Raw genomic sequence first — 19,026 nt, forward strand, 5'->3', positions numbered from 1 at the left:
TCACCTTTTGAGAGCGCTCTCCTTAAGTAATACAACTACACCTTCTTATAACCCCATTTATGCTGTTAATATACAAATAAATAATTCTGACTTCGCAAAAACGTATATGTATTATGGCTTTTTATAACTCACATAAACCTTACATTACCTAAGACTAACGTTAAGGGAATTTTTCCCAACAAAAAAAGTCAACCCATGTAAAGGTTACTGGTGGGGGTGGGGGGTGGGGGGTAACAGGATTAAAAAAAAAAAAGAAAGTGTATTGTTCAGAGTCCTTTAATAATACCAAAATGAAAATATGGTGTCAAGATTTTCTTCATACAGATAAACGCATTTAATTTCTTTAGATGACCTTTAACTTACGTGTTTGTGAGTGAAATGATAACTCAACATTTTAAATATCTTTTACATATATACTGACTTTCACAAAGTGCATCAGAAAATTAAAAAAAAAACTCCCTGAATTTCAGGAATTCACCAAAAAAACAAAACAAAACAAAACTCTATTCGAATGAACACTTACAAGAAAATAAAAGAGAACACAATCTTTTGAACCCTATTTATACAGATGTTATGAAATACAGAGAAACTGTCACTAGACTTCCAGTTTAATTTCTCACCTTCAGCCTTTTTTGATGCTTCCTTTTATAGGAAAAAAAAAGTTTCACTGTAAGTAGATATCAAGCAGGACTTGGAGCATTTTATATATAATATAATCCACGCAAAGGGTCTGTTTTTATAGGTCCCGTTTGTTCTCAAATGTTCTGACAGTCCTTTGCAGGGTGGTGACTTGTTTTTGGAGAAAAGGAAAGAGAAGGGTGGAGGAAAGGGGTGGGCGGTGGGGGGAGGAGGGAACGTTTCTATGTATTGCTCTTCGCTCGAGAAGTTTATGCGAGTGGTGTGTTAGTATGTGCGCGCACGCTAGAGTGTGCGTGCTTGTGGTTGTAGGTCTCTGGCGTGTATGTGTCTGTGTGTGCAGTTTTTTAAAGTGTTTGTGTCGCAAGTTGGTTCGTTTTTGTTCCTGGAACACGCGTTCGATTCTCGTCTGGGCTCGGGCAGCAGAGGGGAGCTCCTGGCTTGGCCGGCGAGCGGCGGCCCGCGAGTCGGATGCCGCACCACCTCGCGCCGGCCCGGGGGCGGCCCTGGAGCCCCCGCCCGTCCATCCCCCGGTCGTTTGCCCTCCGAACCTCTCGCTCGCTTTCGTTGTCTACTCGCTCGCTCGCTTCCTCGCGCCTCTCTCCGGATCTCTAAGAGTCGTTGGGGCCAGACGCGGCTTCCTTGCCTCCGGCAGAGGCTGCCGCCGCAGCCGCAGCCGCCGCAGCCGCAGCCGCCCGGGCCGCACTGACGCCGGAGTCGTGCAGGATGAGGTCAGGGGACTCGGATCGGGGCGTCTCCAGGTTGCTGGCGTCCGTGTCACTGTCGCTGCCCTTTTTGCCCCCGCCGCCCCCGTTGTGCGTCTTAATGTGTTTGCTCAGGTGGTCGCTGCGCATGAAGCGCTTGTTGCACACTGGACAGGCGAAGCGCTTCTCGCCCGTGTGAGTCCGCAGGTGCCGCTGCAGCTCGTCCGAGCGCGTGAAGCGCTTGCCGCAGAAGAGCCAGTTGCACACGAAGGGACGCTCTCCCGTGTGCCAGCGCAGGTGCGCCTTCAGGTGCGACGTCTTGCCATACACTTTGCCGCAGCCCGGGATGTGGCAGCTGTGCAGGCCCTTGCGCCGCAGGCTCGCCCCGGCCGGGCCCAGCCGCTCCGCCTCCTGGCAGTTGGGGCAGTCGCAGGTGGCGCGGCCGGAGTATCGGCGGGCAGAGCGCGCCGAGCTCCCCCCGGCGGCGGCGGCCGCGGCGCCCGAGATCATGGCGCTGGCTGCGGCGGCCGCCACTGCGGCGCTGGAGTCCGAGTAGGAGGGCAGCACCGGCTTGAAGCCGTCCTGAGCCAGCAGGTGCTGGCTGGTGGAGAGCAAGTGCGAGGCGGCAGCGGCCGAGGAGCCGAGGCCCGTGGAGCTGAAGGCCGAGTGCGTGAGCGAGCTGAAGTCGGGGTTGTAGGTGCCGAGCTGCGAGTGCAGCGAGGCTTGGGGGGCGCCCGAGTGCAGCGAGCTCTGGAGCCCCCCAGCGGGGTTCTGCACCTCCAGCCACGAGCCCGGGCTGCTGTGCACGTCCCACCACGACGACGCAGCGCCGTTGGTCACCTCGCCCGCCGCCAGCGTGGAGTGGAAGCCTGACTTGTACCACGACTCGTACGGGTGCGCCATGCCCACGCGCGGGTACAGACCGTCGGCCGCCGTCGTGTGCACCTTCGAGATGAAGGCCGATTGGCCGCCCGCCTCCTGCGGGGACACCCCGGCCGCTGCCGCCGCGGCCGCCGCCGAGTTGGAAAAGAGGCCGCCGTAGTCGCTGCTGAAAGCGGACGACGTAGGGGACGTGGAGGCCAAGCAGAAGGCGCTGTTGGTTGCGCCCGAGCCTCCCGCCAGGCCGCCCGAGCCGCGGCCGCCGGTGGCCACTGCGAAGCCCGAGAGGCTGGACCCGAGGTTGCAGCTGGACGAAGAGCGCTTCCAGGGATGGAAGCCGCCCTTGGCGAAGGCGCTCGACTCCGGCAGCGTCGTCAGCGGGCTCGTGTTGCCGATCTTGTTACAGGTCGCCGCCAGCATGGCCAACGGGGTCGTTCCGAAGCGCGGCTCTTCCTAGAGTGGGTGGGGTGGGGAAGGGAGCAAGGAGGAGGAGGGCAGGAACAAGTGGGAGGAAGACAAAGTGCACCCGTGAGCAGCCCCGTTCCCCAGCCGCTGGTCCCGGGCGGGGCGGGGGGGTCTTGGCCCCCCAACTCGCGCCTCCTCCTGGTGCGCTCGCGGAGGATGCGCCGCGCCGCGCCCCGCGCGGGGCAGAGGCGATCCCAAGAGAGAGGGTCCCGGAGCTGTAAAGTTGTTCGTCGGTGGGGCTACAAATCAAAGATGTGTCGGTTCTCCCCGCCTCAGTAGCTGCATATCCTGCCCCAAACCAGACTCAAGCCGCTCGCCTTCCGCTCGCCGTAAGCCCGCTCCTCTCAAAGAAGCCCCCGAGTCGCCCTTCGGGATGAAGCGCTGAGGTAAACACATCGTCAACAAACACCAGGTGAGGGCAGAGGCGGCCGAAACAGCGACCCGGGGTGGGGAAATTTGGGGCACTCCTCCCAAGGGTGGCTACAACTTGATTCTTTTTAATAGAAAACGTTTTAAATGTTTACATACACACACACACACACGAAGACAAGAATCCGAGCAGAAGCGACCCCGCGATGGATTTCAGTCATAGATGAACTAGGGAGCCGCAGAAGTGTAAATGTTAACGTGACTACATGGTCTGCAAAACGATTAAGACTGGTTTCTGAAAACACCGCTGTCGCGTAATTGCAACAATCCCCTAAGCAAGGGGGGATGGGATATAAATCACGCGGGGAAGAAAAGAAACCTCAAAAACCGAATATTGAAAGGACTTGCTTAACAAGTCCTTGTCTTTCAAAGGCACCTCCTGGGTTCCAATAATTTGGAAAGAATCAATCCCAGAAATGTGGCAAGTGCTCTAAGAAGCTGAGGCTGCAGTCGGGCAGCAACAGTTTCTCCAGAGCCGCCGACCTGGAGAAGCCATAACGAAAAATTACTCTTGTTAAAACAAGCAAATACCGTACTTTCGACTTACCCCAAGTATAGACGTGGCCATAGCAGGTCCCTGGGTGGCGTGGCGGGGCCTGGAGCGAGGCTGAGCCTGGCGGCTGCTCGGAAAAACTATTCCGGTTCCGCGCGGCTCCCGCGTCCCCGCGCTCGCGCCGAGCGGACTCCGGGCTCCCGCCGGCTAAACTCAGCCTAAGTGCGAGGAGCACCCGCTTTGAAGTGCCGCTGGCTGCGCTTCTTACCCAATGAGGGCGCAGGCAGAGCAGACGGGAGCTGCCCAGCAGCCAATCAGACGCGCCGAGGGGCCCAAGCCCGGGCTCCCGGCGCGTGCCAGTCACTGCGGCTAGCTGGGTGGGGGGCGGGGGCGGTCGCCGGCTAGGGACTGAAGAAATTACAGCGCAATTAAAAATTTACACACACCAAGCCAGGTTTAAGTATCGTTGAGACCGAGTCACAAGCTTCCCAACCGCCCTCCCCGCCCCCCCGCGACCTCCCTGAGATGATGCAAGTTAGGACTGACAGTCCTCGACTCTCCACTTGTGGGAAAGGAGACAGGAGGGGAGGGGGCGCCGAGGCGGAGGCCACACGAGCAAAGCCCAAGTTGAGATGAAAATGTCAACGCTCACTTTGTGTATCCAGGCTCTCGCCTGCGGAGCACACCTTCAGCTGGAATCCATCATTCTCGCTCGCGATTGTATCATTGTCACTTGTCTACCTGGTTCCAGAGTCCCACTGGATTCAGTTTTACTCTGAGTCACATTGAGGAGAAGGGGTGAAGGGACAGCTCCTCCGAAAGGAGAGAAATAGGGCTCTTCGTCCAGGTCTACACCCACAGACTTGTTGGGAGGGCCTGGAGCTTGCCTCATCCCGCCATTTCCCCTAGCGGTCTATGTGACTTCCTAATTGTCGCTCTGGCCTCTGACCCAGTGGGTAATACAAGTGCCACTCACACCCGAAGCTTTAAGTGGTAATTGAGGGCACCCTTTGTACCGTTTGCCAGCGCCTTAGATACCAGGTTAACCCAGTTGTCAAATATGACTAAACAGTGGGACGTGCTGATTATCTGCCGGGTTTCGCTGGGGGCTGGCGTGGGGGTGGGAGACATCAGCCCATACAACACGCTGCACGAAGCCGCTTATTTTCACAATGCAACGACTTTGGAAACAGAGATCGGCGCGAGCCGCGTCCGCCCCCACCGCCACCCCCGCTGAAGCTGCAGCTTGCTCTGCTGTTTGTTTCACCCGGTGAAGATTTGCATGTCACGTTTCAGCCCGGAATCGAGTTTCTTGCCCCAGCTCCAACCCACTCACACTCCAGGCTGCCTGGGCCTAGCGGCTCCTCTGAAGGGCAAGGACGCCGGGTTGAGGGGTGGGCTCGCCCCTAGCTCCCTGCTTCCCTGGACGTGCTCAGGGAGCTTCTCCTCCGGACCTCTGTCCGTGAGTACCAGGGACGAGGCCACACGTGGGCGCCTCCACATTTTGCAAGCTGGAAGCATCTTAAAGTCCTCTTCGGATCCTGTCGTGTGAGAAGACACGTCCTCGGACAGACAACTAACTACGGTCCTGGAGCCCCTCAGTACACGCTGAGGTGTTTTTCTTCTTTCTGGGTCTCCTCTTCTTTTTCTTCAGGGTAGCCAAGAGCAGCTTTTGAATCAGAAATATCAGTGCCCTGGACAGACGTGGGTACTGGTTTTAATGTACCACATTTCCCGCTGCAAACCCACATCCTGCTCTAAAAGACATTTTAAACCACGAACCTCAACAGCTTGGGTGCAAAAGACGAGTTGTTGCGGAGGGGGAGCATACAGTACCTCTTGACCCCAAAAGTGCGACCACCGTGGCTCATCTCTTGGCCCTGAGATGGAGCCTGCGTGCATCCTGGTGCACTCCGTAGGTGGAGAAGACTATATGGGTTGCTTTTTTGGCTTTTCGTTAGAATATCTTGGCTCAAATGCTGCCCGCCCCCCGCCCCCCCACTTTGGTCTAAGATGGCGAAAAGGCCCAGGAAAGTACGACAGAGAAAGAGGAGAGAAGGGGGAGAGAGTGAGAAGACCCGCGCGGCTCTAATGAAGCTTTGTGTCCTGGGGATTGTGGTAGAAATTGGCGGGGGAGAGGGGGAAAGGGGAGTGTGAAAAGCCCCGGGGACTCGGCGTAGAGGGGTGAGGCGGCATCCTAGAAGCCTGGAAGAACCAGAAAGCCCGGCAGGGGGACCCGGGAGCCCTTCCCAACAGGTGACTTCAGCCCTGGGAGGGCAGACTGGTGTTCGGCTTCCCGTAGAGTCTTCGCGTCGATTTACTAATAGAGGGATTGTTAAGTGGCAGCGAGGCGTTGCCGACTCACCCATTGCAGCCCCGGGAGGAGAAGCGCGGAGGTTCCCCTCAGCCACCGCCTCCCCCACCCCAACACACCCTCTCTTTAAGGAAACCTGACAAAGTAATAAGACAATCCAAAAAGCCACTTAGCACTGGTGACATTTTCAAGTCAACCATTTAAAACAATTCACGCTGGCACCTCAAGCTCCCGGCGCCCGGGTTGCCTTCCTCTTCTCCTCTTCCTCTTCCTCCCTTCTCCTCCCCTCCCCCTCCCTCCGTTTTCAGCGTAGTTCTAGCTGTCAGACTCTACTTGGGCACTCGGATATTTCTTTAGATACACATCACCGGATCACAATAAAAGTTAGAAAATCTTCCAGATGATCGCAGGCAGACGCCCTGGGCACTTCAACTTTAAGGTGGGGTACCCAAGGAAATCTTTCAGAAGTCCAGTTTTGGTTTTGTTTTTTTTTTTTCCATGTGACAGATTTTTTTCTTCCTCTAAAAAATCTAGTTTTTAAACAAAGATCAATGTGTTATGCTGAAGTGTTGAGCTGACTGTTAAAACATTTGGGGAAATAATGACAATGTAACAAAGGCCTGGTTTGGAGTGAATCATCACCCTTTTAAAAGTTAAAGCAATTTTCAGGAGAATAGCTTTCAGCAAACGCTTTACATTATTCAAAACGGCCAAATAATGCTCTATTATAGCGCCTGAATGCTGCCAGTCAGCCCCTAAGTGCAATTTGTGCAAAGGCCCCGGTGCCTTATCTCCACTTCTTTATAAAGAGGTGAATATAAAACAATTTCTTCCAAACCCAGACAGAGAGCACGAAAATTGCTTCCCTTTCTGCAATCAGGGCAATTTAACTGGAGTGCAATTAGCACTATTAAATGTCGATTCTGCATAAACAAATCTGACTGAGCAGCGAAAGTGGGGTGAGAACCTCATATACACTGAAACTGATTTTTTAAAATTATGTATCCGGGTCCTTTACAATTGATCCGTGACGTTTTCGTCTTGGAATATATTTACATTGTAAATACACTACGGTTAAATCAACATAATGTTTTTTTGCAAAATAAAATTTCAACAGGAATCCTAATGAAGAATAGGGTAATTAAAGCGAAGAGTTTACTTCCTTTGAACAAATATTGTTTCCCCCATCTTGCCTCTCCCGAGAGCTTCGATCTGAGCAACTGCTCAAGTTGCTGCGTTGAGGAGGCAAAGCCGGGGAAACAATTCCGTCATTAGCGCGGATCCGAAGGATTGGAGCTGCTACGCCACAGGGGGTGGAAAAAAAAGATGCTTCTCCCTGATGCAACGGGAGACGGGAGAGGACTAGTTACCTTCTGAATAACTCGAAATATTAGGTGGCTGCCCAGTCTCGCAAGAGCTTTGGCCAGTCGCAGAGTTGAGCTGCGGATATATGGCACGGGGGTGGGGTGGGGTGAGGTGAGGTGGAGTTGGGGAGACTTGAGGATGTGGGCGGGAGCGGAGGCATCGAGGGAGGAGGAACCGAAGGTTCTCGCCCGGGCTCTGCTAGCTGCTGTCAAAGCCTCGGCCACCCGGACCAGGATGCCCAGGGGCGAGGAGAGGGCCAGGAGAGGAGCCCTAAAAAAAGCATTTATCTGACCTGTCCTCCTCTCGAATGCCTTTATTTATTTGCTTAGCCACCAGGCTCCCTTTCTGAATAATTTGCGCAATTAATTATGCTTTTCATTTGCATGATCTACACTACAGCAGTGATTATCAGGTCAGCACGGTGTGGGAGTTGGGGAGATACATTAGTAACGAGTTAAAAACAAAACAAACAAAAACCCCCCCACACACACAGGGAAAGCTGCCCTTGTGTACCACAGTCACCTGCTATGAACAGGGGCTGAAGAAGCCAGTACAGAGGTAGGGTTGTTGAGTCCAATGAAGCTTTTCCTCAGTTGGAGTTTGTCAGTAGTGGGTGACAATTAAATGCAGCTTTTAATTAGAAGGGAATCTTTTATCATGAACACATATCTATATTTTTAAAAGCACCAGCCTTGAGATAACTGGATGGAGAAAATTAATTGAAAATTGAGAATCTCTACCACAACTTCCATTTTCACTTAATATTTGTTCTATAACCCCCTCATTCCATCCCAACCCTTGCAAATAAAAGAGGCAGAAAGGCTCAAGAGGCCACTGGAACTTTCAACTTTTCTCTACCTCAGAAGTGTTACTGCTCTTTAGAGACGGGAGGAGATGCAAATGCTTTTTGTCTCTAAGGTCTACTGGAGAAACTGAAAACCCTTAGTCTACTAAGGACACTCCACACCTTTGCCATACAACTTATTTTCTGCTGCTAGATGTATCTGGGCCATATATGTTAAGCCTGCCTTGATCTGTTTATCTGAGCCAAAAATGCATGAACAATTAAATGAAAGACTCTGGTGTGTCAAAGGAAGGAAGGTGTCTGTAGACTGTGTGATGATTTTAATGACTGCAATTATTGGAAGATTATTTGACAAACATCATAGGTTTGTTTACTGCCTTACTTGGAAACTATGGGGGGCCTATTCGCCTTGGGGTTTTACCTTCCCCCCCCTCCCTCACCACCTACCACAGAGGGGTCTTAGACCTAAGCAAATGTGCCATTTAGTGTTGGCATCCTTCTTTTTTAGGGCATTTCTACCAAAATGGAACACATTTGTTGTCTCAGCCAACTCTGATGGAACCATCTTTGGAGACACTAAAGCAATCTTTTCACATAGACCCTAAGTTAATATTTTTTAAAAAACCCAAAGGCCAGGGAATTCTGGTCCTTCATCAGCTTCTCCTTGCCAGCATATTAGTTTCCGCAGTTTTACACTTTCATAGGCAGCCTTTGAGGAGACTTCCAACACTCCTTCCTCCATCCAGGGTTTAGAGGAGGCACAATTGCAAGTTGTGAAACAGGGCTTTAGGTATATCTAATATGCCTGTTGGAGAAAGTTTGACTTTTCTTCCATATTGGAGAAAGTTTGGCTTTTCTTCTAACAGTGTTCCCTATCCCTACCACCCACCCCTCCACCCCACCCCCACCCTAGCTGTATGATTTCCTATCACAATTCCTAATATTGCCCTATTAGAAATAAGTAAATAAAAAGAAGTATGACTGAGAGCAGTTTGGCCAAGGAACTTCTTTGCTGTATTATATACAGACACAAGGAATGCAAATAAGGAAGACTTCTTGTCTGATAAAAGCAAAATCATCCTGTCTAACTAATCAGTAAATCACAATCTGGGCTTTGCTCATTAGTGAAATTTGAAAAAAGAACAAAAAGGGTAGCAAACATCCCTAGTAAGTCCCCTTTCCTCTCCCCTGAGGCTCTGAGCCTGCTGTGGCCTGGTCATCCTAGTGCTTTTCCTGGGTCTGTAATCAACCAGTCTGAAGATTAAGGTGTCTTCTGCTGGAATCAAGAACCTTTCCCGTTCAAACAGGAGCCTGCAGAACTCTGCAAGCGGCAATTAGGAGCCCATTACAAGCCATTAGATTGATCAATGTACCTTAAACAATGCAAACGATTTATATGGCTGATTTATACGGAGTGGGGAAAAGAAAAGAGATGGGGGGAGGGCGACTCCATATACTTCCCATTATCTCACTGTTCTGGAGAAGACCCAGGCCGAGCCTCTCTTCATCACTGCTTAGAACCACCAGAGAGATTTATTCTGAAAACTTTTCAAGCAAAGACACAGGCTCGCCTGGCTCGTTTGGTGGATGGAGAGGTGCCCATTCTTGGCCCCTTTTCTCTTCTTTCTTAGAAAGACCGAGGCCGGGATTCACAGCGACGCCACTCCCCCCGCGGAACACGCAGCCGGGAGGGGTCCCAGCTGCCGCCTTTCCCCGGGTCTGTCCCGGAGAGGGGTAGGATGACTTATAGATTTGTTTTAACGGCGTGTTGGAGAGCTGTGTGGCCTCCTAATTACGGCAGAACACAGAACCATTAGCCCTTGAAGTTTCAGGCGCGACTCCGGGAAGAGCCGCGCGACCCAGCTCCCCGCGTGCAGAAGACATTGGGGAGGGGCGTGGGGAAGGAGGGGGAACTCCTCGGAACAGAACTCTTCGCTAGAGCTGACTATTTCAGCTAATCTAAACTGGAGAAGACAAACATACAACAGAGCCGAGGCGATCAAAGCTGGCCCCTGCCAGCTCCCTCCTCCCGCCCTCTTTCCCGCCCCAAAGTCTGTTTGTAGTTGTCTCCTGTGCTGCAGACACTCGTCCGTCTTCTCACGACAAGGAAATTCCTGCCAGTTTTTTCCAGAGCCTGCAAGGAGAGGACAGACGCACTTCACACTTTCTACAGGAGAATTCCCTTTGTCTTATCTCCCCTCCCCCAGTCCGCCCTCGGCTCTGAAATGGGGGGAGAGGCAGCCGGCGGAAAGACCCTGGGGGCTGAAGGGGCGATCGTAATCGAACTCCACTTTCAACTCTGCCCCTGTAGGTCCCCTCCCCCTTTCTCTTCTCTTTCCCATCTTTCTCCTCCCTTTCTTTCTCCTTCCCTTTTTCCAATCCCCTAAATGCTCTTACCACTCAAGTCTTCTTGAGGGCTCCCGCTCCCAGAGCCTGGGCAGGCGCCGTTTATTTCCCGGCCTTAGTGGTTTGGCGGGAAAGGGCTCCTTCCTGGCTTGTCCATGGGTGTTTGGGACAAATCCTTTTGTCTGTGTCTATATGTGGAATGGGAAGCCTTACGGGTTGATAATGGAGCACAGAGGGAAGAGGGAAAAAACAGAGAAACTATATGCACCGGGAGAGCTGCCACCTGTGTCTTTTGCAGCCAACCTGCGATGGGAGCCCAGAATAGGGAAACTCCTCTAGATGGCTCATGACCTCACACACGCGCCCCTCTCCCCCCAACTGCCCTCATCTGTTCTTTATTATCCTTACTCTTCTGAGTTCTTCCCTGAGTTGTTGTCTTCCACTCCCCGCCCCCCTCCGCCCCTAGGACTTCCCAGGGCTCTATAGTTAAGTGAGAGACTGAGAAAGAAGGTCGGTTAAGAGTCTCACCAAGCATCCAGGCACTCCTGTGACATCTGCCAGAACCGGCCTGTCCTGGGCCGACACTTTCATGCTTTCTGAATTTCAGCCAATCTAGAGCCCTCTCTGGTCACACCTGCCACTTCTATCCTGCCTCGCCTCTTGAAGTATCCAGAGCCGGGTACTCGGAGGGGCAGGGGAGGCTCCGCACACGATAGACACGTGCGTCTCCTCCTTCCCCTTCCCCTCCCCCGCGGCCACAGGCGGAATTGCACGTTGATGACACTGGCACACTCACTCGGGCACGCGCCAGCGGCGGCGATCCTCCTTCCCTGCCAGGCAGCAGCGGGCGAGACGGCCTTGAGGCAGGTGACATAGCTGCGGGGAGAGAGACTCCGCGCTCCAGATGCCACACTGGGAGCGGGGGTGTTCGGGTCCCCCAAAGCCAGCGGCGGGGCTCCCCGGCCGGGTGGCCCTAGGCCTCCCTGTGGCGGAGCCTCCGGCCCGCCTCCTGCCGTGTTCCCCGCGCCGCCCCAGGCTCGGCGTTCCGCACCGCACCTTCACCGCCGCTGCCCGCGAGCGCCCGCCTCCGAGAAGCCTGCAGCCCGCCCCCTCGCCTCCACAGGCTCGGTTACATCTGGGATGCATTGCCCCTTAATTGTCAACCCCATCGCTGTGATCAAGTGAACGTTGCTAATCTCTACATTTATTGTTTAGGTAAATAGAGGCTGCGTTTAATCAATACGCGGGGCCCTAGCCCTCGCAGCGCCAAGTAACTTAAGTCAACGGTGAAGATTTCAGTGTGTGCGTAATTATAGAGCACACGGAATATTCACTCCAGCCTAATCCCACATCCCACCCGGGGGAGCGAGAGGAGGGAACGTGAGGAATCTCCACCCTCTGAGGGATCCAGGGCCGGCTCCCTTCGAGGAAGAAAAGGACTTGGCTGTGACACCACGCGTCGGGCGCGGGGGCCTAAGCCTGGACTGGGGGCCTTCCTGACATCCGAGCGGCTAAAGCCCGCGTTCCGCGCCGTCTCCCCGAGGCTTCTGGGCCCCTCCGCTCCAAATTTGCAGCTGTGAAGAGGGTGATCCCCCACCCGCAGGTCCCCGTCAGACAGGAAGACTGAGGGCGGGGCCCGGGAAGGAGGGTGGGGCTGTATTCCCGAAGCCCGGGACTCCGCCAGCGGTCAGGGTCTCTTCCTCTCTCACAGCTCTGAGCCGCCGAGCTCCTTGCCCCGCGGGAACTCTCGAGAACGCCAAGCAGGAGCGCACAGAGCTCTGGGGGTATTTGCGCTTCTTCCTAAACAGCTATTGTTTCCTAATTAAGAAGACCTTAGCCCAACGCTAGGTAGAGCTACTGGGACTCGCCGCAGGGAGTGGGCAGGCATGGGGAGGTGGGCGGTCCGCCCTGGCGAGAGGTGATGTCCGACTCCTAAAGCAACTTGGCTGCTGGAATGGCCTTAAGAGCGAGGGCCTCTGGGCTCGGCAGGGAAAGGGTTAATTAGCTGGGACTCATCCCGGCGGCTTTGGCGAGAACCCAATCTCTGGCGTCGCACTAGAGTGGGGCCTAAGAGGTTGCGCCTCCAGTTTGAGGCACTAACGCTCTCTCCTTGGGCACTTGGTCGCTAGAGTTTGTTACTCTTGGTTCCTTTTTCTCCTCTGCATTCCCGGGAATGTTCGATATAAACAACCAATAACTTCGGTTGTAATGAGATACTCGCCTTGGACGGACTTGCCCCGCTTTCAATAAACTGGATTCTAAAGTCAACTGATGATTTGCAAGTTTAGGGTGTCTGCGCAACCACGGAACTAAATGACAGCTGGGGCTTGAATGGGGGCCCATGGTTCTGAATGGTAGCTGGCTGGTTTTAATTTTTGAAACTGAACAGCTCTTGTATAAGGTATCTCTTTCTAGCTTTCTCCTTCCCATAAAAGTTGAATAGCATTTAGAACAAGAGGAAAATTAAACACAAATGTCAGGGCAATCCTAAAGTCCTTTTTCTTTCTAATACTTCTTCCTGAGGAGCCTGTCTGCCAGCCTCAAGCTCCCACCAAACCTTTGACTCTCCTTATCAGCTGTGCAGATCTTTCACTGCCCTGCTGCAAACCAGCCTGCCAGTCAGTCCACAGGACACATAATATCAGACTCCTTTGATTGGAGACAACTTAACTTTTTCTATATTGTGGCTGTTTTTAAGCTAGGACAAGCAAAGAAAGAAAGGCAAGGGGACTGATATCCAGGGTTTCTGGATGGGGACAAGCCCTTTGGGACTCTCAGGAGCTGGGTGCAAGTTAAGGTCCACCACTTAATGCTGTGACCTTGAGTGGGCCAGGAAGCTTCTCAGTTTCCTATTCTCTAAAATGAAGCTAATAATTTCGACTTGAAAGGATTGTTGGGATAAATAAAACTGTGTAGGGAAATTCCTAGCAAATGCTCAGTACTTATTAATAGCTGCCTTCCGTTTGCCACTGAAATTCCCAGCTAAAACGTCCTGTGAAACTAAAGGTAAAATCAACAGCTACTCTAATATAGAATTTTGGTGCATATGGAAACCACAGGGCCTAGTACAGAATCGGACTGGAGGAGGATGAGCGCAAGGACAGCCAGCAGCTGCCTGTTTGGGAAGGAGTGAGGTTAGCTGCTTCAGTCAGCACCACATCTCATGGTTTGACTTTCACAAGTCTGCACATGGGGGACGGGAGATGTTGTCTAACAGTAATAGCTAACATTTATTGAGCATTTATTACATGCCAGGCACTCTGTCAAGTGCTTTACACATAGCATCTAATTTAATCCACAGGATAATTTTATCAGGTGAGTATCATGAGTATTATTGATCTCTTTTTAAACTATTATTATGAAAAATCCCAAATATATATATTTAGAAGAAGAGAGTATATTATAATGATCCCCTCTATGTTGATCACACAGCATCAATAATTGTCAGCTCCTAGCCAAACTTGTTTAATCCCTATCCCATCCATTTCTTCCTCCCTTATTTTAAAGCAAATTTCAGACATCGTATCATTTTATTTGTAAATATTCCACTACTTATCAAAATATCAAAAGGCAAAAACCCTTGAAAAAACCCAAACTACTATATCATGTTATAATCATACTAAACACTTTTGAAATAATTCCTTAATATTATCAAACATCTAATCAGTGTTCAAGTCTCTCCAATTATCTCATAAATGATTTTTTACAATTGCTTTTCCCCCCAAATCAGATCTAAGCAATATCAACACATTTAGTCTCTAATGTCACTTTTAATCACAGATCCCTCTCTCTCTTTTTCTTTTCTTGCAATTTATGTATTGAAGTAACCTAGTCATTTGTCCTGATATCATTTTTATAAATGAAGAAACAGACTCATAGAGGTCAAAGGAATTTAGTAAGAGGTAGAGAAGGACCTAGCCACATCTGACTCCAGAGTCCAAGTGCTTAATGGCTTTATCATATTCTCTTTAAATCAAGTGATGAAAAGCAAGACACAGGAAAAGCACAAAAAGATTTCAGAAGGTGCCTGACTCGCCTAAGTGACTAGTTCCTCTGCTAAGTACCCACAGAAAAGAGTTCACTTAAAAACCCAGGCAGGATTTGAATGTGGGAAGAGAAATTGAAAACAGGATAACCCAGAGTCCTCCTTCTGGTTTGAATCCGGCTACATAATTCCTTCGTGTCAATGTATCTGTAACGTGGTGAAGGGATTTTTATTTCCAACAAATATTTAGCAAAGCAAAAACATTTCTTAAATGAATCTACCAGTTTCCTTTTCTCTCTTCTCCTCCTTATTTAACTCCTACTTCCCCCTTTCCTCTGTTCTCCATAGCTAGATAAGGAGAAAACATCTCTTTTAAGTAGTTATTTTAAAATACTAGTCAAATTAACAATTTGGTAGTTTGATATGTGATATTTGGCTTTTGTTATGGTAGTTTTGAAACCACAGTTACCCTAGCAACTGAATACATTTTTTTCTTGAAAAATTTTTTAGCCGTCTGGAGAAAGAGAAAAAAGAAAAAACTTCTTGCCAGAATTTTCCCATAATAGCCTCCATTAACTGCAGTGACTTCTATTGGAGAGGCCAGTACTGCTGTCTCCTGCTGTCAGCAGTCATTCACTGATCCAGGAGATGTTTTGTTTGATAAGGCCAATTTGAGCTTTATAAAACATTTATTTTTTCACCTCCAAGGAGCAAATACCAGTAAGGATGGAATTCAACATCTATCACTGGATACCATACAAAGGCCTCAACCTGCCAGTGGAGCTTCTGGGTAAGAAGAAACACTAAAACAAACATAAAAACTTTGTTTATTTAATTTTAAAAAAAGAGGGAGGATGGTTCAAGGACTTTAGATCGGCCCCTTGAGCCTTAGCGTGAGGTAAAAAAAAGCAAGTAGATGAGCCGATAGTCTACTCTAGAATCTTTCTGGAAACACCTTGTGCTTAACCACTCAGTCATGACCAACTCTTAGCAACCGAATGGACTGCAGTCTGCCAGGCTCCTGTGTCCATGGGATTTTTCCAGGCAAGACTACTGGATTGAGTTGCCATTTTCTTCTCCAGGGGATCTTCTCAACCCAGAGAACAAACCCAGGTCTCCCACACTGCAGGTGGATTCTTTACCAACCAAGCCACCAGAGAAGCCCTGGAAACATCTTTGTAGGTGAGCAATTGCCCAAAGTGAACAAGGATGTTAGTGAGATAAAGAAATAAGAGAGAAGGTGATGCACATAGCATTGTTTTATAGATTTAATAAAATATGTGTTAGCATTTCAAGGAGGTGAAGTAGAGAAGGAAAAAAAGCTGTACATTAGGGTTTTTTGGAGTAAAGAGACTCTAAACACTTGTAAGAATATTCATTCATTTGCTTCTGAATAAAATTTCTGTCACAATAATGTTTCTAATGCACACAACTCTAGATTCCTCTTCTTGACAAACTGACTTTGTAAATTACAAATATCCAAATTCTTTCTCTTGAGTAGAAGGAAGCTTGGTTTCAAGACCTCAGGATACTGTGTGAGGAAACCAAAAGGCAGAGAAAGAAGTGCTGGGCAGTTCTGCTCCTGTTGATAAGATGCCTCCTCTCAAGAGTCTCCCAGGCCAGGAAGTCCTCCTCAGCAACATAAGGGCTCAACAAAATGAAGGTTTCAGTCCCTCCATTTTATTTTAGATTAACCTATTGAGGGAAAATATTTTGACTTGAAGAATTACATTTTGAACGAGGGTAAGAACTAAACAGAGAAAGCGAGAATATCGCTTCTATTTGTAGAAAATACAATTACTCCATAATAAATTTATCCTGAACAACCACAAAAAATTTTGCAAACATATGCATATTTCTCTCTAGGTCAAAATAGGAAAAAAAAAAAAAAGAAACAGCAATATCAGCTAGGGATCTTTCTTAACTACTTGAATCACTAAAGAGATCTATTGCTTCTTTTTCCTCCCAGCTTTTTTGAGATATAATTGACACATAACATCTTGTAAATGTAAGTATACAACATGTTGGTGTGATACAATATATACTTTGAAATGTTACCACAGTAAGGTTAACCTCACATAATTACATTTTAAAAAATTGGTATTATTATTATTATTATTTTATTTTTGGCTGGGCTGAGTCTTTGTTGCTACAAGTGGGCTTTCTCTAGTTGTGGTGAGTGAGGGGCTACTGTCTTATTGCAGAGCAGGGGCTCTAGGACACATGAAAATGTCAGTAGCTGCGGCACAGGGCTCAGTAGTCGTGGTGCACAGGCTTTGTTGCCTCGAGGCATGTGGGATGTTCCTGGACCAGGGATCACACTCGTGTCTCCTGCCTTAGTAGATGGATTCTTAACCACTGGACCACCAGGGAAGTGTCCCCCACCCCTCTTCTGCCCCTGCTTTTTTTTTTTTTTTTGTATTGCTGGTCGTGGTAGAGACACCAACATTTGAGATCTACTTTTTAACAACTTTCAAGTACACAATACAGTATGACTAACTATAGTCACTGTGCTGTAATCATTAGACCTCCAGACCTTATTCATCCTATGACTTGGAAGTTTGTACCTTTTGGTCATCATCTCATTTGTGCCCCTTCCAGCCAGTCAGGAATTCAGGTTGAGTACAGAGGGTATGGATGGTTTGTTTCTGCTCCACTGTATTTGAAGCCTCAGCTAGGAAGACTCAAAGGTGGGTGTGGTGGTGGTGACTCAGCTATCAGAGACTAGAATCGTCTGGATAAGTCTTCATTCACTCATTCATTCACTATCTGGCATTAGATGCTGGCTAGGCTTCCTAGGTGGCACTAGTGGTAAAGAACCCACTTGCCAAAGCAAGAGACACAAGAGATGCAGGTTTGATTCCTGGGTCAGGAAGATTCCCTGGAGGAGAGCATGGCAACCCACTCTAGTATTCTTGTCTGGAGAATCCCATGCACAGAAGAACCTGGTGGGCTACAGTCCCTAGGGTCGCAAAGAGTCAGACACAACTGAAGTGACTGAGCATGCAGTCACAGGACATCTATACACGGTCTCTCCATGTGGTCTCTGCATGTTTGCAGACTGGTTTGGACTTCCTCACAGCACATATGTGAATGCCTAGAGCCATGAAACAGCACAGTATTTTTGTGATCTCTTGATTGGGACAGTCACAAATATTTGCTCAGGTTTGAGGGACAAGGACATAAACTCCAGCTGTCCATGGGAGGAGTGTTAAGATCACACTGTAAAAAGAGCACTCAGGGTATGAGATACTGTTTTAGTCCCTTTTGGAAAATACTATCTCTAAGAATATATGTATATACATGGAAAGGGAACTTTCTAATGGAGTGCAAAGAGTTGACAGATACCTGAGAGCTATCTTTCACTGTCTGGCAGTTGAAAATTAAATTTTTTCTTCTGCAACTGCCCACCAAACATGAACACCCAGTTTGGAATTCATAGAAGTAAGAAAGAAGTATTAATATTTTGTGTGATTCATTAAAAAAATAGTAAAGTCAGTCTGAGATGTAAAGCAGGAATTTACATATTCCGTATGCTTCTTTATCAAGAATTATTTTTCACTAATTTCTTGCAAGTGTAAAGTTTACAGTGTTTTGATTAACATTTTGCTCTCACATGAAACTCATCAGCAGATGAACAACAGTAAGTGCAGAATTTCAGTAACTACCAGTTTCTCTTTTGGCTTGAAACACTGTAATAAAAATATTCATCTGATAACTTGGTCACTTGCATCTCTTTAAAGGAAACTGTAATTGACAGCTTTAATAGAGAATTATTGATAGTAGAAAAATATAATGCTCAGTCTCTCAGTTGTGCATTCCTTTTTATTAGCTTCTGTTTGATTACAAAATGCAAAGCTTTCGAATATTCTAAATCAGCCTGCACCTTTGAAAGAAACTTCGATACTTTTCTTTGTCACTATAAGTCTTCCTTTTTAATATTAAAAGAGACTGAGGAAATGTCTTTATGTTTGGTTAACAAATTAAAAACCCATGTTTAAATGCTTTAGTATCCTGGTCCTATTTCACTGTGTCATCAGGAGTTGATTTATCAACTGTAAAATTACAGAAGAAATCTTTTAAATGTAGATAATAGTTGGACTTCTGTACAGACACTGTGATCTTCTGATAATGTCTATATCAATTGTGACAGCTCATTGTAGCTCACCCAGACCAGCCTTGAAATGAATGATGCATTTTCGGAGATCTGAGACAGGTCACAAAGCTGGGCTTGATTTCACTATCTAATGGTTGTTACACATATGTAGTTCAGGCCTTTTTCATTCTTCCCTGAATGCTTTCTGCAAATGTTATGAACAAAATACCTTTTTAGAGAACCAATTGGTGTGTTTGTTTGGGTGATCTTTCAATTGAGAAGACAAAAAAGATGTGGATTATATTACAAGGGCAGATTCAAAGCAACATTTTGAAAATCAACACTTTGTCATTTTAAAACACCGAGTCGAATGGAATACATCTCAGTTAATAGTTAAATTAGATCTGGAGGCATGAACTCAGAGCTAACCCATCTTTCTGTGTGCTAGTTCCATCATAACTGAGGGATGGGGAAAAGTACACAAAAATGTATAGAAGATAGGATTCATC

At 48.6% G+C, this 19,026-nt stretch overlaps 1 protein-coding gene across 3 annotated transcripts in view; it reads right to left on the reverse strand.

Annotated features, from left to right (window-relative positions):
• Nucleotides 1–262: 262 nt before the first annotated feature.
• Nucleotides 263–19,026, reverse strand: part of SP9 (Sp9 transcription factor) — a 57,924-nt gene continuing 39,160 nt past the window's right edge. The window contains exons 1-2 of one of the 3 annotated variants that reach the window (XM_081584611.1): nucleotides 3,661–3,821; nucleotides 263–2,672 (exon numbers count right to left, since the gene is read on the reverse strand). In XM_081584611.1, coding sequence (XP_081440737.1) covers nucleotides 1,248–2,672; nucleotides 3,661–3,681 — 1,446 coding nt within the window. In that variant the 5' untranslated portion in view covers nucleotides 3,682–3,821 and the 3' untranslated portion in view covers nucleotides 263–1,247. Of the gene's footprint in view, nucleotides 2,673–3,660; nucleotides 3,822–15,663; nucleotides 16,117–19,026 lie in introns of those variants that run through there. The other 2 variants (XM_081584612.1, XR_014080664.1) reach the window with 2 other exon arrangements.

This window comes from Giraffa tippelskirchi, chromosome 3 (genome assembly GCF_054371585.1).
Source record: "Giraffa tippelskirchi isolate mGirTip1 chromosome 3, T2T-mGirTip1v1.2.pri, whole genome shotgun sequence".
Taxonomy (NCBI): domain Eukaryota; kingdom Metazoa; phylum Chordata; class Mammalia; order Artiodactyla; family Giraffidae; genus Giraffa; species Giraffa tippelskirchi.